This window comes from Nycticebus coucang, chromosome 11 (assembly GCF_027406575.1).
Source record: "Nycticebus coucang isolate mNycCou1 chromosome 11, mNycCou1.pri, whole genome shotgun sequence".
NCBI lineage: Eukaryota > Metazoa > Chordata > Mammalia > Primates > Lorisidae > Nycticebus > Nycticebus coucang.
The window spans coordinates 89114823-89138332 of NC_069790.1; the positions used below are offsets into that span (position 1 = coordinate 89114823).

The 23510-nt window shown below is 33.4% G+C and overlaps 1 protein-coding gene across 3 annotated transcripts in view; it reads right to left on the reverse strand.

Moving 5' to 3' along the window:
• Window positions 1-23510, reverse strand: part of ASZ1 (ankyrin repeat, SAM and basic leucine zipper domain containing 1) — a 59015-nt gene that overhangs the window by 20004 nt on the left and 15501 nt on the right. The window contains exons 1-5 of one of the 3 annotated variants that reach the window (XM_053609430.1): window positions 16209-16267; window positions 4220-4331; window positions 3597-3731; window positions 1919-2043; window positions 1093-1168 (exon numbers count right to left, since the gene is read on the reverse strand). In XM_053609430.1, the coding sequence (XP_053465405.1) occupies window positions 1093-1168; window positions 1919-2043; window positions 3597-3731; window positions 4220-4324 (441 nt within the window). In that variant the 5' untranslated portion in view covers window positions 4325-4331; window positions 16209-16267. Of the gene's footprint in view, window positions 1-1092; window positions 1169-1918; window positions 2044-3596; window positions 3732-4219; window positions 4332-16208; window positions 16268-22144; window positions 22208-23510 lie in introns of those variants that run through there. The other 2 variants (XM_053609431.1, XM_053609432.1) reach the window with 2 other exon arrangements.

Sequence of the window (23510 nt, forward strand, 5' to 3'; positions counted from 1 at the left end):
CTCACACCTTCCCGCTTTCTAAAGGGGATGCATACGTACATATAGATTTATGGAAATGAGTAGACAGGAGTATCAGATATCCCTATACTCACGTAAAAAAGTATAAACAGCTAGTTTCCAGACTCAAATAAAATGATTACAGTTAATATTTACAGACATAAAAGTAAGGCATTCTACAAAATCTGACAGAAATAGTCTATGAATATTTTATATTTCTGACTATCACATTAAACCATCCTGAAATTTCTATTAGGAAAAATTCTGAGTAAAAATACCATTTCCTAATAGAAATTTCAGGATTGTACACTGAAATCCAACTCTGAAATATAGTAGAACTTCCCTAGTTGACCACCTCTCTACATTGATCACCTCTTTAAGTTGACCTAATTTCCATAGACCAGACATACACCACATATATATATCAGCACAGTAGGCCTAGTGCCTTAGGCTGACCACCTCTGTATGCTGACCAGTTTGTTACACACCATTGGGTGGTCAATTTACACTATGTTTGAACAGAATGTGTATACTCCTAAGAGATATCTATCTTAAATAATGTTTTACCACTTCAGTATCCCCACCTAGCTGATAGTAATTGTCATTTACTCAAATTCCATAATGTATGCTTAAAGAACTTAGTGTGTGGCATATAATCTCATTTAATTTAACCTTCACGACTATCCTACACTAGGTATTATTATCCTTATTAAGAAAATATATTTAGCTGACAAATTCTAGTAAATAAATAATATAGCAAGAATCTGATACCAGGTATGCAGAATTAGAATAATGCTTCTTCTATATTCTAGCAGGAAGATCAGCAACTACAAACACTAACGGCTTAGACGTATGGAGATATTGGGCAGTGGGTAAAAGGTGTTTAATACAGTTAGATTCTAATTTATATAAACTTCTAGAATAATAATTTTTAAAAATACATATTACAAGTTTAAAATGGGATATATTACAAATTATAGGAAAAAATGAATTGGCACTTGTTCATAGATATGCTTCTGAAGTAATATTTAATATTATATTAATCAACAAATAAACATTTATACATTACTCATTGTAGGTTATATAAATTCGTACCTTTAATAAATCTGTCATGTGTTCAAGTCCGAGACCATGTAAAAATATTTCCAGATCTCCAAATGCTGTATATGAACTGTATACATTTATAGCAATGTTAATTTCAGAACAGACTATAAATATACAATGAATATATATTTATATTTCAGAAAGAGAATGAGAATAAAACTATGACCCCATGTAGAATACATTTGCAATTTCACACTAGACCTATGCTGTATCAAACGAATGAGTAAGGTTTCTTGATGGAAATATATAGAGAAAATGGTGATAGTAAAATGCAGCTCATTTTTCCCAAGTGTGAAAATATTCGCCAATATGTATTCCTAGTGAAATCTTTGTACAATTAAGCAATCTCCTTAATCACCTTAAGTAAAAATTAAATAACAAGCTTCAATGCTATTAAGTATAAAATCGTTTTTGGCATGTACTGAATAGTGTTCAGGGAAAATATGTATTGTTAATTTTAGCTTACCAAATTAGAAATGACTAAAAAGAATTAAAAAGATATAGTACTGTTTGAATGGTAACATAAATATAATCTTAGAACCTTTTAAAAATAAATTTTGTTCTTGATATTTTATTTAAAGTTCACATTTAAATCAAAGCTATTATTATTAGTATTAATATATGTAAAAATTTTCTAAAATTTTGAAAAACAGAGCACTCAAAATCCATACATTTCTAAATGACATTTAAAATGCTTATAAAAATTTAAAATATAACACATTCTAGATAAGTCACCATATTTGCTGCAAGTAATAAAAACATGCATTAATTTTGCTTATTTGTACATATCCTGTTGGACTAAAACATGTTATATTACCTAAACAAGTGATCCTTTTCTTTATCAGACTCTGTTGTCAATAGTTTACAAATGGTCTCTTCTTTAGTTAGCTGTTGAAGATTTCCTTCCAATGGATTTAAAGTCAAAGAAAGGAAATTGAAGATCTGAAAAAATTTAACAAGCCATTCAAATATAGTTAACATTATATACTATCACTTAACTTTAAAAGAAACTGAACATATGACTATTTTATATCTACAAAAGACATTCTAGCAAGGCAAGAAAAATAGAATTTTTGTAACTTTCTACCCTGAAAACTTAAAAAAAGATTAATATATCATAGTTGTACATAATTTTGGGATATATGTGATATGATCAAATTAGGGTAATTGGAATAATAAGTAAATGCTTCCTTGCCCTGAAAAAAATAACCAAAAAGCAAAAGGAAAAAATCTAATTAAAAATTGTCAAAATTAAAGGAAGATAGTAATCAATAATATCTTGGTAAGATATAAGACAAAACTAAAAATTCCATTTTGAGAAATGACTCAGATTAAGTACTAAGGTACTTTAAACACATTGCTAAGTGGGACAGAAGTAATAAGCATGACTAAACGTACGCAAATTCCAACTGTACATCTCAGAGTTTCCTTATTTTTAAAATCTAAAATCTTAGAAAGTCACATTAATTACATGTAATCAGCTAATATACAAGAAGAAATAATTTATGATCAAAATACCTTTTGATCTAAATTTCTCATGTCAAATTTGGAGTCATCTATTCTAAATTTAATAATGCTATAAATTATTTTCAAAATTTCAAAACTTAGGAAACAATGGTAATGTTTTTGAAGTTTTACAAGGTATTATAATAATTAGCACTCTATAGAATAATTTTGGAAACATTAAAATAATATTTATAAAATGACAGGTATCTTATCATATTGCTCTAAAAATCAGAGGAAATTACTTTTAATGCAGTAAAAGTGGCATTCTCTGATGATCATATGATGGAACCTTTGGAATTTCACTTGCTTTAAAATTCAGAACCTTGATGTTACAAACTCTTGAACTAAATAACCTAGGTTTACAATTGTACTGTATGTACAATTGCTTCCCTGCTTAGAAATTACAGACTTATGGTTAAAGCTCTAACGTTCAGTCCAAAAGTTTGTATCAATAAAAATTATTTAGAGTATGGTGAGTTTGACATCTAAATGATAGTAGATCATATTCCCAAGTATATCATCACTTTATCATAAAACTAACATGTCTCACATCTAGGAGTAAATATTGATGATTTAAGGTTGTCTACTATCTATAAATTAAAATCACAAAACAATGTTTTAAATACATGTTCAAATTTTGACATTTTATAAGCTTACTCAATATACTAATTTTTAAAATTCTGCACCAGTTTGAAATGTTTATCCATTATAATTTTATTCCTAGGACTAGAATAAAATTTTATTAACCTTTTATATAGCTTTTAAATTACCACATTATAAAGTGCCTCTTGTTTTAATAGAAGATGAACACTCTAGCAAAGTAAAGTTTCTATTACCTGGCTGGAAGAAAAATACATATGTAAACATTCAATAATAGCCAGATACATTACTATAATTATACTTGTAAATTCTAAAAAAAAAATACAGAAGTTCTACAAATTATAATGTAACCTGTTACAGAAAAATTAGTTCAATATATAGAAGGATACCTCAAGGTGTTTATTTCTTTTTGCAATTTCACTTGGTATCTTTCCATCTTTCGTTTGTAGCATTTTATTAGCTCCAAGTTCAAGCAACTTCAAAACTACATTTTTATGACCCTGACGTGCTGCCCATGTTAAAGCCTGTTAGTGGGGGAAAAAAGAAGATTGTTTAAAGAAAAGGAGTATATGAGAGACAGATAGAAAAGTTTTCAACTTTGTATTTATGGCACAATAAAAAAAGGAGAACATGGTTAATTAATGGAATGATGCAATCTCTTCATTTCACATTGTAAACGTATTTCCAAAGTCGTATTTGCAAAGCAGACGGCAGTGCTCACTGATTTTATAAATCTAAACAACGTTTTACATAGTTACCTGATGTTATGGAAGAAAATGATTTATCTGCCAATCACTGAAGTGTTTTCAATTTAAAAAAGAACTCTTATGTGTATTTTAGAGCCCAGGTTTTGTTGTATTTCTTATGTAAGGACTAAGAGAGTCGATTTATTCCTTTATTTCCTTTTCCCACCAAACAGCAATTAAGCACCAGTCCTTTTGTATTTATTACTGATAATAACAAGTAACAATGTCATAGAAATAAAAAGGAGCATGATGTAAGTGTTTCTCACAGTGTAGCCATTCTCATCCTGGGCATTAACTTCTGCTCCATGAGCAACGAGGAGAGCAACGACCTGAGTGTGACCGTCCCGCGCAGCATACATGATTGGAGTCATAAGTCTCCTGAGGAGGAGGAAGAAAAGAAACATCTGTGTTAGTGCTGCCATTAACAATTACTCGATTTCATCGGTGTAACTACAGACAATACCATTAAGTACCGCTTTGAAAACAAAAAAGTAAAGAAAACTTTTAATAAAGCAAGTGATTTAAAAATCCAATCTCCCTGTCAAAGAGCAAATGTGAAAGAGGCTAACACTTTCGGAGTACTGAATGCTTACATAGCACCCTCTAGTGAAGAACTGTATCTTTAAAATCACTAAAGAAGCTACACATAATGCACGTATTCATTTAGAAAATTATCAGAGTACCCACACTACTCTTGTGCTGGGAATATAGTGAGGAATGACACAAATAAGACCCCTGACCTCACAAGAGCTGCTCGTATAAAATGCCCACTACGTTTTATTTTGCACTTTGCTAAAATAAAAATATAAATGAAAAACTTTTTCTTATTTCTTAACGTGTTCTATTATAACTCTACTTTTATCTAAGACTGAAAGATTTTTGAGGTATGTTTTAATCAAGAAAAAGATTAGCCCAGTAGTTTAATCAGCTTAATATTCTCCATGAGTATCTTCTGGGACAGCATAGTGGTTTCTCTCTAGTTTACCATTTTCCAAAATTAGAGATTTGATCCATCTCTGTTTAGAAGTTAGTCAGCTTCTGACCCTTTTTATTCTAAAGGACGCCAGATTTTATCAATTTTATTTGGGCAGAACATAACAACATGGGGTATTTTAAAGGATGTTTGAGATTCTGAGCCCAATTTTCTTAAGTGGCCCTCAATATCTGATTTATACATAAAGAACTTTAGAAATAAAAACAACAAATTAAGTACTGTGATCTCACTAAAGAAGTTTAAGTTGGTTATTCATATTACACACAGTACCTACATTCCTGCCTAACAGATGATTTCTCTGTAAGGTGGGTTAGCATAAGGTATATCTTGAATGTGATCATTTCACACTAATGTTTTTATTAACATAATCCAGACATTTATCTGTTTCTTCTCTTTCCTAGCATAATTCTGAATGTTTTATTTGTAATTACATGCTAATATAGTTGCAAAGCTCTTCTACCTTGAATATCTCTCACTTAGTGGCTTCATTAGATAGGCAATCTTTACCAGGCAAAGACTGAATTTCCTGGGTAACTTAAGCAAACATTAAAAAATGTATAGAACAAGAGCCAGGTGCAGCAAGTCACATCTGCAATCCTAGCACTCTGGGAGGCCAAGGCAGGAGGATAGCTTGAGCTCAGAATTTGAGACCAGCGTAAGCAATAGCAAGAATCTAAAAATAGAAACATTAGACAAATGCAGTAGCACACGCTTATAGTCCCAGCTACTAGGGAAGCTAAGGCAGAGATCACTTGAGCCCAGGATTTAGAGGCTGCAGTGAGCTAGGATGGTATCACTGTACTCAAGCCAGGCCAACAGAGGGAGACCCTGTCTAAAAACAAAAACAAACAAACAAAAAATATATATATATACACAGAAAAAAATTATTTGAATCAATTAACCAAATACTTTACTACATCTCAGTCAAATAACTTGATGTCTCTTTGCCACTTCTCTTCACCCCATAATAGATCAAATCTGCTCCTTTCAATCTTTCCTCTCATTAAGGAGGCAGACCTAAGACTAGGCATCATTCGTGACTCCTCTCTATCGCTCCATGTACAAGTCATCAGCAGATCCTACTGGTTCTCCCTTCATCATAGATTCGGTATTGGCCCACTACTTATTACCTTGTTAGTTACTGGAGTAGTCCAAACAACTCGCATCCTTCTCGGATTTGTGTTATTATAAGATCCTCAGAACTGTTCTCCATGCTTCTATTCTGGGCAACTTAAGAGTTTTTTCTTCCTTTTGCAGAAACTTCCTTTTGCTACTCCCTCCACTTTCCCCCAGACTTTCATATTGCTAACTCCCTCATGTTGTTCAGATCCTTACTAAAAGAAAGTCACTAAAACTGACAAACTTCTAGCCAGACTGATCAGGAAAAAAAGAGAGGAAATAGAAATCGCCAGGGTTGGGAACAAGACAGGTAAAATCAATACAGAATTTCTAGATTTTTAAAGTATAAGGAAATATTATGAACAAATTTATGCTAATAAATTAGATAATTTAGATGAAATGGACAAATTTTTCAAAAGACACAAACTACCAAGGTTCACTCAAGAAGAAAGAAATAACCTGAACAGTCCTGGGTCTATTTTTTCTATAGGTCTATAGAAAAAAAAATTAATTTTTTTCTATATCAATACCAATTCTACACAAAATCTTCCCAGTAAATTGAAAAGAAGTGAATGCCTCTCAATTCATTTTGTGAGCTCGGAGCCTGTGGCTCAAGTGGCTAAGGTGTCAGTCACATATACCTAAGCTGACCGGGTTTGAATCCAGCCCAGGCCCGCCAAACGACGACAGCTGCAACCAAAAGAAAAAAAAAAAAAAGAATTCATTTTGTGAAACAAAAATTACTCTTTTAGTAAAATCAGAGATACCTTACAAGGAAAGAAACCTATAGACCAATAAAATCCATTAAATGCAAAGATTATGAACAAATTTTGGCAAATAGAATCTAATCACATAAAGAGGTTAAGATATGACCAAGTATAGACCAAGTGCAGCTATCCTAAAATGCAAGGCCAGTTTGATATGTGAAAACTCAATCAACATAACACATCATATTAAACTACAAAAGAATAAATATAATTATCTTAATAAATGCAAAACAAATATTTTATAAAATCCAACATCTATTTCTTTATTATTTTTTTAGACAGGATCTTGTCTGTCACACAGGCTGGAATGCAGTGGCATGATCACAGTTCACTGCATCTTCGAACTCCTGGAATCAAGTAATCTTTCTTGCCTCTACTTCTCAAATACCTAGAACTACAGATGTGGGTCACCATACCTGGCTAATTTTTCTTTTTTTGCAGTTTCTGGCCGGGGCTGGGTTTGAACCCGCCACCTCTGGCATATGGGGCTGGTGCCCTACCCCTTTGAGCCACAGGCGCCACCCGTAATTTTTCTATTTTTTAAAGAGACACGATCTCACTATTTTGCTCAGGCTAGTCTTGAACTCTTGGACTTATAATAGAGTCTTCAAATATGATTATGGATTTTCTATTACTTTTTTATAGTTCTACCAGTTTTTCATGTATTTTAAAACCAAATATATTCAAACTATCCTGTTAACTGTTGCCCCTATCAATAGCACTTCCTCTGGGCTGCCTTGAATAATTTTACCTTAAATTTTATTTACTACCCTAGAGGTACCTACTAGGTATATATGTTAAAATGATATTTTAGGGGTCCATTTCTTTTTCTTTTTTTGCAGTTTTTGGCCCGGGCTGCATTTGAACCCACCACCTCCAGCATATGGGGCCTGTGCTCTACTCCTTTGAGGTACAGGCACCACCCCATTTATTTACTTTTGACCCTTATGTATTGCTTTATTTAGGTGTAGTTTCACTGGACTGGGTCTTAGCCAATATCAGGGTTGTTATCCTTAAGTAAACCTCACCAATTATATTACTTTTCTTTATTAATATAGCTGGACATCTTTGTGGCATTGTATTTTGTGCTTTCTATTCACCATTATTCTATGATGCTTCCTTCTTTCCTTTTCATCAACTTGGGAATTAAGAATTGAGCTGCAATAAACTTTGGTGCTAATTTCTGCAATACACAGGACAACTTCACTCAAAATGCCAGTTATGATCCTGCTGAATATAATTTTAAGTTACCATCTATCTGAAAATGCCTCTATTTTGCCCTGATTCTTGAGTGACAGAATAGCTAAATGTAAAATTACCAGTTCAAACCATTTGTCTTTTTCCATATGTAGTTATCTTGTTAGACAGAATACCATATAGTCATTTCTTCGTAAATAAATTGTATCTTATGTAAATTTTAGGATTTTTGTCTTTATTCTTGATACTGTAAAGTTCATTGTGATGTGTCTATGCATTTTAATTTAAAATATATATATATTATGTATCTTTATTTATTTGTGTGTAAATCTTACTATGTATCCAATGAATCTTCCAATCTTAAAGAACTCTGTGTTCATTTTGGGATCATTCTGGGTTACTATTGCTTCAAATACAGTCTATCTCCCATTTAAGCAGCCATCCCAGGGCAAAGGGCTTGGTCAGTTGCTACATTGTAACTACCATAAGGCTTGTTAAGTGCCATAAAGTTTTCTTCCTGCAATTAGGCAGAAACTTGCTCTAGAAAGTTTTCTAGAGCACTGCCCAACTAAGTGTATTGCTTGAAGCAGTAGACTGGGATACTCCAGTCTTGAGGATCCTTCCAGCAACACTAATTGTATAGGAGATGGCCTTACAAATATTATTTCTTATACGAAGTTATAAACCCTAAGCAAGCCTAAGCTGGCCTACAGAGACCGGGCACAAAATATCTTTCACACCAAACGGGTATAATGTATATAGTCTGGGTGAGGGTCACATGTACAACCCTGACTCAAAAACTGTATAAAAGCAATTCATGTAACAAAAATATTTGTACCCCCATAATATTCTAAATTTTAAAAAATTCACTTTTTGACATAAAAAGCTAAACCCTATCTTGCTTAAATGTTAACATCCCATCCCAAACTTGTGATTATGTATGTTAACTCGCTGTGCATGTACTAGGCTTTCCTATAAATATTCATAGGTACACCCCAAACCTGATGAATATGCAAGTAAAACAAACCCAGTGCTGCAATCTGCTTATGGTTCTCCTGGAGGCTCTGTTCCCCCTACACATTGCTTCTCTGAAAATAAAGTCTTCTCCTTTTTCCTCCTCTGTAGATCTCATGGTCATTTTAACCTTTATCCTATGTCACTCTTCTGTTGATTTTTTTTGTACCTGTTTCATGATGCTTACATTCTCCAAATTTTGGTCATTTATGGTTATGCATCCAACTTCTGGCCTATTGTAAAGGCCCCCAAGCACAGAAGACTCAAGTCAGCAGCCCTGACCTGGACTATCAGTAATGTAATATTTAGGTATTGCCAGGGTTCCTTGTTTATTTCTTTGGTGAATTACTCCTTTTCCATTCCAGAGATAATTCCTTCTTTTGTGTCAAACAGAACGTTATTAAAATTCCTGGTTTTGGGTAGCTATGTTTTTCTTTCAGAATTTTTAGCATCATTTCATCAAGTTAAAACAATTTCACTGGCACTCGGAATACGATTTCTGATTTCATAAATCAATTCAGATTTTTGAAGAAGTTGTTTTTAATACTGAATCATCCTAGCCAACACGATATATCTATTTCACTGAGGGTAATTTAAAATTTTTCCAAAGTTAGGTCTTTCAAATTTCTTGTACACTTACTTCTAGACATCGGTTTTTTCCTCTTGAAAATGGAATTTATAATTTAATTGTATTTTTAAGCTGGTCATTATTTGTACGTTGGAAACCAACTGAAGTTTGCATATGAGTATTCAAAAAGCTATCTCACTTACTGATTATTATTTCTAACAGGTTCTGAGTTGATTACCTCGGGTTTAACTAGCATATATTCACAATGTAAAAAAGTCTAAATTTTTCCCTTTTTCTAATAAAAAAAGACCTAATAGTTTAATTAGAGGCAACATAGTTCAATGGTTTAAATCAAATTTAAATTGGGATCAGAAAATTTTTTCGGTAAAGGGCAAGAGGGTAAATATGTTAGATTTTGTAGCATACACAGAGATTTGTCACAACCATTTCAAGTCTGCTGTGGTAGCATGAAAATAGTCATAGGTGATACACAAAGAAATGAGCACTGCATATTCTAATGAAACTTTAGAGGTCTGCCAACCTCTTGATTTGAATGGAGTCAGTCTGCCTAGATTCACATCTAGCCTTTAACATTTACTGGCTGTGAAAACTTAGGCAAGTTTCTTTTTTTCTTTTTTTTTTTTTTTTTTGTGGAGACAGAGTCTCACTGTACCGCCCTCGGGTAGAGTGCCGTGGCGTCACACGGCTCACAGCAACCTCTAACTCTTGGGCTTACGCGATTCTCTTGCCTCAGCCTCCCGAGCAGCTGGGACTACAGGCGCCCGCCACAATGCCCAGCTATTTTTCTGTTGCAGTTTGGCCAGGGCTGCGTTTGAACCCGCCACCCTTGGCATATGGGGCCAGCGCCCTACTCACTGAGCCACAGGCGCTGCCCATTAGGCAAGTTTCTTAAACTCTCAACTGCCTCGGTTTCTACAACTTTATATGGACATTAAAATGGTTCCTACGTTTGTGGAACCTATTTGTGATATTATCATAATCTGCAATAATATAAAAATGTTCAGCAACAAGAATATCAGGCAGAAAGTAAATACTCTGTCATTATTAGTGATGTTTCTCCATTAAACCATATGATTTGTTTGGGGTTCACATAAATGTTCATGAAATTAAGGAGCTACTCATCTAATCGAAGTCTACTAAGGTTATATCATCAGAAACAGACCTTAACTTTTGTAAAATATGTCTTGGCATCTGGCATTATCATTATAATGATAAGTACCTTTTTTTTTTTTTTTTTTGTAGAGACAGAGTCTCACTTTATGGCCCTCGGTAGAGTGCCGTGGCCTTACACAGCTCACAGCAACCTCCAACTCCTGGGCTTCAGCGATTCTCTTGCCTCAGCCTTCCAAGTAGCTGGGACTACAGGCGCCCGCCACAACGCCCGGCTATTTTTTGGTTGCAGCTTGGCTGGGGCCGGGTTTGAACCCATCACCCTCGGTATATGAGGCCGGCGCCCTACCAACTGAGCCACAGGCGCGGCCCAATGATAACTACCTTTTAAAAAAATTCTGTGACCTATTTATGAAATCGTTTCTCTAATATTCAACCATTTTTCCATAGCTGATATGAATCCCATCTTATCACAGCATATTATTCATCGAATTTCTTGAAAATTATTAAATTGAATTTCTTGATATTATTAAATTTGCTCATACTTCATTAAGAATTTAGAATTTTTATATATATGTTCATAGCCAAGATTGATTTATAAAGCTATTTTGAGTAGATTATTTTTAATTGGATTGAATTAGTTATATATCCTTGATAAAAAAAGACTTGAAAATAATCTTTTTTGTGTGTTTAGATGGTATTAGTATAATCTATTCCTTGGAAGTATAAAATAAGTAATCTGTTAAACTCTGAACCCAACACTTTTTTTTAGAAGTCAGCTTTCTGATAATTTTTCTCAAAAGACACACTAACGTCATAACATAAAAAATACATTTAAGGGGCAGCGCCTGTGGCTCAAGGAGTAGGGCGCCGGCACCATATACCCAGAGTGGCGGGTTCAAGCCCGGCCCCGGCCAAAAAACTGCCAAAAAAAAAAAAGAGAGAAAGAGAAACATTTCAAAAAAAGAACAAAAAACATTTAAAAAACAAACCAAAAAACAAACTAGAAATAGCATCTGCAGCCAGGCTCAGTGTGGCTCATGCCTGTAATCCCAAAACTTTGGGAGGTAAAGAGGGCTGCTTGAGGCCAGGAATCCAAGACCAGGTTGGAGGAACATAATGAGACCCCCACCACCACCAAAAAAGAAAAAAAGAAAAGAAACAGCATCTTCACCATATATAGCGATTACAAAAATTAAAAGATACAATATACGAAAAGGTTATATAAGTCAATAAGAAACATGAACCACCAAACAGAAAAACTGCAAAGGACACAGGCAGTTAGTATACACAGAAATAAAGAAGACTAACAAAAATGTGGGAGATTAATCAAATAAGTATTATTGAAAAGCATGTAAAGTAAAATGAGGCATCATTTGTAAGTCAGATTGGAAAACTGAGAACATAAAAAATATCTAGTGCTGTCCCTATGTATGTCCTCTCCACTACTGCTGGAAGTAAAGCAGATTTACTCAACCTTTCAGAAGATAATTGGGTATCACTTATCACAATAATCTACACAGTAATGCAGATTTACTCAACCTTTCAGAAGACAATTGGGTATCACTTATCACAATAATCTACACAGTAATGCAGATTTACTCAACCTTTCAGAAGACAATTGGGTATCACTTATCACAATAATCTACACAGTAATGCAGATTTACTCAACCTTTCAGAAGACAATTGAGTATCACTTATCACAATACACATACGGGAGGTTGAACAATTAAGTTTTTGAACTCCTCCTAGAAAAAAGTGCTACATACAGGGCGATGCCTGTAGTAGCTCAAGGAGTGGGGGACCTGGCATATGCCGCAGGTGGTAGGTTCAAACCCAGCCCTGGCCAAAAACTGAAACAAAAAAAAAGTGCTACGTACATCATTGCTGAATATCACTATAGTCACGTTCGAAGTACTCCCCTTGGAAAGCTATGCACCAACACCAGTGTTTAGTCTACCATCAAAACAATTTTGGAACTTTTTTCTGGAATGGCCATTAGAGCTGTCGTGGTAAGAGGTCTGACAATGATGTAAGCAAACTCACCCCAGAAAAAGTACTTTAAAATGTAAACAAGGTGCTAGGATTGGTGTATAGCTTCCCAAGGGGAGTACTTCAAAGATGATCATAGTAATATTCAGCAGTGAGGTATGTAGTACTTTTTCTAGGATGAGTTTGCACAAACTTAATTGTCTGACCTCACAGACCTTTGTCTTGGTGACTCTATTTTAGAAATGTGTTCTACAGAAAATCTATCCAAGTTGTCAAAAGAGGTTCATTATGGGATGTTTTGTAAAAGTAAAAATCTGGAAATAATTCAAATGTTCTTCAATAAAATAATTGGGTTAAGTAACAATATCACATCCATACAGTAGAATATTGTATAGCCATTATAAAGAGAGGCTGGTACAGCCTCTGGTACAGTGTCAATGAAACACAATTCAGTTTTAAAAATAGTCACTTGTAGTAGAAAATACAGAGTATAACCTTGTTTAATTGCTTCTCAGCCTTTTGGCTAAGAGCAAGTGCAGAGTATAATCCCATGTAAAAACAAAGAAAAACAGAGAAATGCCAATCAAAACCACTCTTAAGATATCACCTAACCCCAGCAAGATTAGCCCACATCACAAAGTCCCAAAACACCAGATGCTAGCATGCATGTGGAGAGAGGGACTACTTAAGACACTGCTGGTGGGATTGCAAACTAATACAACCTTTTTGCAGAGAAGTATGGAGAATCCTCAAAGATCTAAAAGTAGACTTTCCATTTGATCCTGCAATCTATTACTAGATTATCTACCTGGAAGAACAAAAATCATTTTACCACAAAGACATTTGCACTAGAATGTTTATTGTGGCTCAATTCATAATAGCCAAGTTGTGGAAACAACCTAAGCACCTACCAACCCACGAATGGATCAACAAACTGTGGTATATGTATACTATGGAATATTATTCAGCCATTAAAAAAGATGGAGACTTTACATCTTTTGCATTTACCTGGATGGAGCTGAAATATATTCTTCTTAGTAAAGTATTGCAAGAATGGAAAAATGAATATCCAATGTACTCCATATTAATATGAAATCAATATATCAACAATTATATGCTCAAAAGAACAACAAAACATTAATATTTTTATTCATTTTACCAGTTCAGGGGTAGAGGAAAGCAGGGCGGGGGGAGGAGGGAGGATGATTGATAGGAGGAGGGAGGGCATGGGGTGAGATCTCACCTAATGTGCACATTGTGAGGGTGTATAACACGCCTCCCTGGATGAAGGGCTTTTCTACAAATGGAACTTTACCCTGGAAATGAGAATAGTGTAACCTAAAACTTCTATCCTCATATTAATTTGAAAAAATAAAAAAAAACCTTAAAAAACAACAACAAATGAAAACAAAAGAAAATCCCCAACACATGGAAGAAATTCTGTAAGAATATATAACAATGTGCTACCGACTAGGGAAATGAAAGACTTTTTGTTTTCTAAGTTACATACTTTTTCAAAATTTTAATAGAAACATTTTATAATCAGAATTTTAAATAAAAATGATATGTGAAAATTCTACCTTGACATACAACAGAACCAACGTTCTTTAAATCAAGCAAATCTACTTGCTATTTTCAATTTGGAATACATAGCCCATGGCTTTGACAAGAGCAAAATAGCATTAGCTGGACCTCAGGGCTTTAATTCATCCTGACCCTGCTATCGGATTAACTTATGAAATATTAATATGTTTATTCTTCTTAAATTATTCAATAGCTTTCAGGTTGAAATTTGTTTTTTTTAGTATGGATACATAGGTTATTACACAGTCACTGTTGAATTCTGAGCCACTTTCTACTATAGCATCTCATGATCTGGTTAAAATATCTACAAAGTACCTGAAGGAAACATGCTTCCTCTCCTTTTTCTGCCTATAAACGGGCCTCCCTCTAAATGCAATAGTGACTAATTCCCAATTCATTATTCAAAACTAAGTTTGAGAGATAGACTTCTGAGAAAGTTTCATATTACCTGCACCTCAGTTAAGTTTTCCCACTTTCTATTCTTGGAGATTCCCTCTGCTACTTGTAATTTTACAATGTTGCAAATGCCTATAGTCTTGTAAACTCTTCCATGCAATTGTCAAATTCTTGAGGCAACAACTTGGTTTTTCATCTTCTATTGCCTAGTACTCGGCATATATTAAGTGTTTTTTTAAAAGTTTAAAAGCCAATGACAACTGTTTTTTTCTTACTTTATCTACCAGACTTCCTCAAAAGTTTTAACAGTCAAGAGTTGGTTTAAAAGAATAAAGTTTATGTACATTATATAATCATAATTAAATTTTTTTTTCTGGATGATACACGGCCTTTTATTCATCTCACTTTCAGGTTATTTCATTTCAATAAAATCTCCACTAGAGGGCATACAAATAAAAGCAGAAACAAAAACTCTCAATTTAACAGAAAAAAAAATCTCCAAATTTTTAAGGGTATATGTAAAACTTAGTAAATGTAAAATATAAATGTCTTAACACAATAACTAAGAAAATGCCAGGAAGGCTATCTTAACCAGTGTGATGAAAATATGTCAAATGGTCTATAAAACCAGTGTATGGTGCCCCATGATCGCATTAATGTACACAGCTATGATTTAATAAAAAAAAAAATCCCTTCACAATGATGTATTTACCACTTCTCCGTACTAAGAAGAGTAAAATGGTTGATTTGTCTTCATGTCATATTTTTATGTACATTTCAGCATCATCTACTTTTTTAATCTGCTTAAAATAAGTAGCTTATTTCCAACTTTGCTTGATAACCATCTTGCTGCCTGCTATAGGAATATGTAAAATTTTCATTTATTCTTTTGGAATTACACATATTATAAACACTGCCTTCTATCATTTTGTGTGACATATACCTTATGCATAGGTTTTACAAGTAAATGATTTATTTCTACTATTTCCTTGAAAACTCACTATCACTAATTATTAATAGGTATTCCTATTTGCTTAGTAGTACAATCATAATTAAAATTTAAATTAGAATTCTCTAATGATATTAGCATTTAAAGAAACTTATTTTACACACAACACTATTTACAAAACACTTTTATATGACATTACAGTTGATTGTCACAAGAACCCAGAAAACTAAGCAAAACAAATTTCCTTATTATAAGGAAATTTTATTAGTTATTTTTATTTTATTAGTTTTATTCCATAGATGAGATATAAAAGTTCAGCATTTCATAAGTTTGCTGAGATCATGAAACTAATAAATAATAGGACCTGGGACGTGGACTTCTGATTCCAAGATACTTCAAAATAAATAATTTTTAATTTTTTCTTAATAGGATAACTCAAAATACATTTTTGTTTAACTTTAACAGTGAAAATTATCATTCTTTCACCAATATAATACAACACAGGTAAAACAATGTAAAAACACTACAAAGAAAGGAAAAATACCTTCACTTAAGTATCAAGAGATCTCCCACATCCCTGCAATTCTCATTGAGAACTTCTGGTTATTATTATATTGTTGAGAACCATGCACTAAAGTTAGATAATTCAAAAGCAATAAATTATAAACTCATACACCAGTTCCCTGCCATTAGCTGTTGGTACTTCAGGTAATTAATCTTACTTGAATAGAAAAATTCCTATCTCTTGAAAGCAGTTCTTTCCGTAATCTGCAATGGACTTTAATCATTACACAGGGTATGGGAAGTTTTCTCATGGAAAAAGCCCAAGTGCCCATTGATCCACGAATGGATTAATAAATTGTGGTGTATGCACACCATGGAATACTATGCAGCCTTAAAGAAAGATGGAGACTTTACCTCTTTCATGCTTACATGGATGGGAGCTGGAACATATTCTTCTTAGTAAAGTATCTCAGGAATGGAAGAAAAAGTATCCAATGTACTCAGCCCTACTATGAAACTAATTTATGGCTTTCACTTGAAAGCTATAACCCAGTTATAACCTAAGAATAGGGGGAAGGGGGAGAGGGAGGGGACGGAGGGAGGAGGACAGGCGGAAGGAGAGTGATTGGTGGGATGGGATCATACCTGCGGTGCATCTTACAAGGGTACATGTGAAACTTGGTAAATATAGAATGTAAATGTCTTAACACAATAACTAAGAAAACACCAGGAAGGCTATGTTAACCATTGTGATGAAAATGTGTCAAACGGTCTATAAAACCAGTGTATGGTGCCCCATGATCGCATTAATGTACACAGCTATGATTTAATAATAAAAAAAGAAAAATGTAACAGAAAAAAATGCATTTTTTAAATAAAAGCAAAAGAGTTGTTATTTTGAATTCTGATTTTAAAATGTGACAAAACCCAAAAAATCAAATTCTTGAATGAACTAATTTTATAATGAGGTGGTAGTATAATGTTAACCTAATTAGTGTATTATAATCAATGAGATTTACAAAAAGGCAATGTACTTGAAGAACTGAGTTCAATTTAAAAATAGTGATTTCCCTCCACGTACCAAACACTACTAAGACAAAAAGTCAAGTCAGAATTTGGAAGATTTATTTTATCTTATTTTCTCATTTTTGGTCTCGGTTTCTGTGCATGGGTTTTGAAAGATCAGTTAACTACCTTGTCTCACCTCTATCCTATTTTGTGCTTTCAAAAGGATCAAGCAGATTTCCAGGTATCTGAATAGCAATGTTAATGCATACCTTAAATATGAAAAGTAATGCTATTTATCACTGTTTGCACATATGTAAAACTGCTAACAAAGATAAGACTAGCTTCTATGTGCAGATTGGAAAAAGAAAAGTGAGACCCCTATCTCTACCAAAAATAGAAAAATTAGCTGGGTACAGTGGTGTGCACCATTCCCAGTTACTCAGGAGGCTGAGGCAGGAGGATCCTTTGAGCTCAGGAGTTTGAGTTTGCAGTGAGCTACAAAGACATCATGCACTCTGTACCAGGCAACACAGAAAGACCCTGTCTCCATTAAAAAGAGAGAGAGAGATGGAGTTAAATAAAAAAATGAGCATACTATATGAAGAGACAATTTATAAAAAATATGTAAAAGGCTAAAAACATAAGGAACAACGTACAAACTAGTTGAACATCAGAAAAATAATTAAAACTGTAATATGCTCATTTTTTTATCCACCACATTGTTAGATAGCCATAAAGCCTAATAATATTTCGCAAGGATGCTCTTTCATGTGGGGTTTATATATGCAAACTTGAAAAAACTTTGGAAGATAGTTTGGATGTACCTTGCAAGATTTTGAATGTGCAAACCTGCTTTGTCTAAGGTTAGTTGGTTGTAGGGATGTGGCTTCAATTCTGGGTTCTCTATTCTGTTCCATTGATCTAAGTGTCTATTTTTATACCATCACCATGTTGTTTATTAGGTTATTGCTTTGTAGTACCATTTGAAGCCAGGTAATGTGATGCCTCCAATTTTTTTGGTTACATGGGCTCTTTTTCAGTTCCATATGAATTTTTAGGCTTGTTTTTCTAATTCTGTAAAAAAATGACATTGCTATTTTGATAGGCATTGCACTGAATATGTAGATTGCTTTAGGCAGCATGGTCATTCTAACAATATTGATTTCTCTATGCTATGGAATATGGGATGTTTTTCAATTTATTTGTGTCATCTACAATTTGCTTAATCAGTGTCATAGATTTCACGAGAGATTGTTCACCTTTTTGGTTAATTATGTTCCGAGATATTTTAATTTTTTACAGCTATTGTAAATGAGATTGAAGTATTAACTTGGTATTCAGCTTGGCTATTACTGGTGTATAGAAATGTTACTGATTTTTTTTTTTTCCACCAGAGGCATTGGTATAAAATTTTTTAATTAAAAAAAGAAATGTTAGTGATTCCAGTTGCTGCTTTTATAATCTGAAACTGAATTCATTTAACAAATCTTGGAGTCTTTTTTTTTTTTTGAAACAGAGTCTCACTCTATTCAGGTAGAGTGCTGTGATGTCAGCCTAGCTCACAGCAATCTCAAACTCCTGGGTTCAAACAATCCTCCTGTCTCAACCTCCGAAGTAGCTGGGACTACAGGCACTCACCACAATGCCTGACTAATTTTTCTATTTTTAGTAGAGACTGCAATCTTGCTCTTGCTCTGGGTGGTCTCGAAATCCTGCCTCAACCTCCCAGAGGACTAGGATTACAGCATAATCTGCATACAGCCAAATCTGAAGGTCTTCCAGAAGAGTCCTTAGGGTTTGCTAGGCATAGGATCTAGATCATTACTAAATAAGAGATAATTTGACTTCTTCTTTTCCAATTTGGATGCCCTTTATTTTGTTCTCTTGCCCAAATACCTTGGTTAGGACTTCCAGTCCTATATTGAACAGAACTGGTTGAAAGTGGGCATCCTTGTCTTATTCTAGTTCTCAGAGGAAGTGCTTCAACAAAGCAGGCAAAAACATACACTGGAGAAAGGACACCATATTCAATGAATTATGCTGGGAAAATTATTTCTCTCCATATACAAAAATTAACTCAAGATAGATTCAAGAATTAAATGTAAGACATGAAACTATGAAAATTCTAGAAGAAGAAAACTTAAGACAAACTCTTCTGGACATTGATTTAGTCAAAGAATTTATGACTATCACCCCAAAAGCAAATGCAACAAAACTAAAAATAAACAAATAGGACTTAATTTAACTAAAGGTTTCTGTACAGCAAAAGAAATAACCAGCAGAGTAAATAGATAACCCAAAAGGGGAGAAAATATTTGTAAACTATGTATCTGACAAAAAGACAAATATCTGTATAAGGAACTTATATAGATAACAAGAAAAAAAAAACAATCCATTAAAAACTGGGCAAGTGACATGAGCAGATATTTTTCAAAAGTAGACATAAATGGCCAAGAAACATGAAAAAATGCTATCACTAATCATCAGAGAAATCCAAATTAAAACCACAATGAGATACCAGGAAGAAGTGCACGTGTGTATATAAATGTGTTGAATCAAAAGGATTGGGGACATTCATCAAACTATCTGGGGCAGAGAATCTGAAAGACTCATGATTTATTACATAGTCCTCCATGTTATTTTAATATCTTATGAGAAAAATGTATTCATTCCTAATTTATAGGTTTAAAAGGACTAGGAAGAAAAATTATAAATGATAGTTTCTAGTAATGTTTTCTAAATAAACTATTTAAAAAATTCTTTCTGAAAGAATACTTTCTGTGACTTCAGTCTGTTTTGGGAGTAACAATGATATATCACTTATTTACTTACAACCAGAAAATGATAAGGTAAGCCAAAATTAAACCTCAATCTATCAAACTGCTACCGTGACATTTACAACCAAATTTATATTGTGAGGAAGAAAGCAACATTTTTCCCAAGTGATCTTCTGTTTATTAAAACATGCAATAACATTCAATCATGGATTATGTCAAAACCTTGGATATTAGTTAATGTGGTGCTGTTTTATCAATACTAATAAAACATCTACTAAAATTAAAATGCCATGTCACTTATAAAAACCCTCATCTATGACTGAACAGTTTGAATACAACACATTCCTTTGCCAGAAAAATATAAGGATTTAGCAAATTGGGGGGAAAAATCCCCACAATTTCTAAAAACAAAAATGCTAATTGCACATACTTTTAAAAGGCTTGTTATTACTCCAACAATAAAATGTCAACTCCAAATAATATAATATAGATCTTTTATGCTAACATATCATTTTATTGCATCATTAATATAAAAAGAAAATAAGGAATCATAAGCCTCTGCTATGCGAAGTTCCAATTAATTTAATTAAAGGCCACCTTGTTTTCAGGCCTAAAAGTATTAAGTTAAAGTATGATAAAATTTTTCTGTTTACATACTTCCTTTTGCAGTTTGCAGATTTTTTGAAGTAAAAATCTTCATATTTTCATATGAATACCATTTATGGCATTATTTGAATACTATTATTTCTAGTGTTTATGTAAATACTATGTAAAGCATTATTCTTATAAATAATACTATATTTAGGGAAAGGGACAGGAAAAAAACAAAAAATCCAAAGACACAGGAGGTTTAACATAAACAGTTTTCCGACAATTAGAAAAGTCTTACTAAACTGGTCTATGTTGAAAAATCCTAAATAGAAACATAGAAGATAGGAAATATAAATACAGTCTCCTGGTGGATCCTGTTCAGATTAAACTATCATAAATAACCTTAATCAAACCTCAGCTACATTCAAAGGCACTTAAATACTTGAGTGCCAATTTTCTGTTCTGTAAAAACATGTCATCTACCACTGAGTTTTAAGGATTTATACAACATATTTAAAAGCAATTAACACATTGCCTGGTACACAGCAAATATTCTATAAATGTTTCATTTAAAAACAAAGTAAAAAACCTAGCCCTCAAAACAAACACTAAAGCCAAAATAAATACACCAGTATTAAATTTCTATATTCGGTAGACACATTACACTGTGTTAAGTATTGTCAGTAGCAAGATTCAAGAGAAACAAAGGTGTATGTCCTAGAGAGTTAAAAACAGTTTTTAAGTCATAAGTTCTTAAACTAGTCTCAGAAGAGGGAAAGGAAAATGAAAAAACAAAAAAAGAATAAGGTGGACGTATATATACTAACATGGAAAGCTGTCCATAAAATATTAAGTCCATGCTATTTCCAAAGCCACTTTTACAAAACAGTCTGTATAAAAAACAAAAAATGACAAAGCTGACAACAAAAATAATTAAAAATAATCAAACAAAAGATTGATAAGATCTATTTCTAGTAATGGCATTTAGATAATTTGGGCCAAAATTTTGAAGTCACCTAAAACAACTAGATGGAAAAACTTTTTAATTTCTTTTTTTTTTTTTTTAAAAAAAACTGAAGATCTAAGATACCAAGAAACTACTAAAACAAAATATAGATGGCCAAATGCCAGAGGTAAACTTAGCATTCATAGTTCCTTTTGCCCTCAGGGCATTTGCCTATGACATTGGTGGCCTTCAACATCAAGAGGAACAGAATTCAAAGCCCTGAGCTTACACATAGTAGAGTTTGATAAACCACACCTGAGACACTTTAAGCTGGGATTCAAAGGGCTGCATCCTTAGCTTAAGGATTAACAAGAAATAAACGAGCTCTTCATGTTTATACCTCCAAATGGTCCAGGGAACCACAATCCGTGAATTTAAGATTACATGAGTCCTGGACTGACAGTGTCCCAAGTACCTTTTAGAAATATATAAAAAATCCTCTCTGATGAATCATCCTAGCTCTCATGTTATTCCTACAAGATTTTAAATCTAATAATTAGTACCTAGTCATGAATGAGAAGCAGGAGAAATACTGCTAACAGAAACAAATCCACAAATATTTAAGATATTGGAACTGTTTGAAGTGATATTTACCATATTATAGATGCTTTAGAGAAGGGGTGTCCAACCTTTTTCTCTCTGCCAGCCTTAGGAAAATAAGTGCTGTCTTGGGCCACACCTTAAATACACAAACACTAATGAAAGCTAATTAGCAAAAAAATGGGTTTGTGCATACTTTTCATGACATTCAACACCACAGATAAACAAACAAAAAAGTGGTCATAAAATCAGCATGTGGCCCAGGATCACAAGTTGGACACACCTGTTTGAGAGTTTGAAAATATTTTCAGTATAACAGTGGAAGGGAGGCTCAACATGATAAGCTCCGTTTACCCTGTAACCGCCCATGGTAACATCCTTTAGGTTAAAAGCTTCTGCTTAGCTCTGCACACAGGCCAGCTAATTATAGGAAGAACTTAGTTTGTAGTTCAATTCTAGAAGAAAGATAACTGTTACTTTCCCAAAACTAACTTCCAGGGAGATAAGGAAATCATGTACACAAGTAACAATACTATGTTAAAGATTTATAAGAACACCATGATCTCACCTATGTTCTCCAAAGTTAAATGACCAAGAACATTCATAGACCCTTGATGATGCCCAGATGTCTGTAGTCCTCTGTTACCTCTTATAAACCCCTTCCTCTCTCTCTCTTCCCTTAATAGGAAAAGGAGCCTAAAGTTCATGCTAACTTAAGATGGTTCTACAACACATTAGTCTGCCATCTTCTCAGTTTGTTGGCTTTTTGAATAAAAGTCACTATTTTGCCCCAATACCTTGTCTCAATGTAATGACTGTTGTATTGAAAGTGTTACAAGCTTGGACTTGGTTACATCAGGGAATAAAAAGTATCACTGCAATAAAAATAAAATTCAAATGGACATAATAAAAAAAAGTAGCTGAAATTGTAAACTCAATTGGTGAGTTTAACAACAGATTAGAAAGTAAAGTGAGATTTATCCAGAAAGTGACACAATGAGACCCAACATGAGGGAAAGTGAGATACTGGGCATACACTGAGAAGATCACAACCAGAGGCTGAAAGGAGAGTGAAGAATAGGGCATAGGTAATATCTGAAGAGACAACAGATAAAGTTTTTCAGAACTGAGGCACAAATCCAAAATTTAGAAGATGCTTATTATGACGTCATGATGGCAGATGGAGATACCTTAAAGACACTGCATTAAACTGATTTTTAATTAGCCATTTTTAAGATGAAACAAAAAAAAGTTGGAAAAAGCTAAGTTATTTATATAAAAACATTAATATCCAAGAATCCAATTAGTATCAGCAGATCTGAATGTTTATTTAGGTACAAAATTTGGGAGAAGAAGCATACACATACACTTCTAACAGAGGAGAATAGAATTTCTCTCTTTCTTTTTTTTTTTTTTCTGA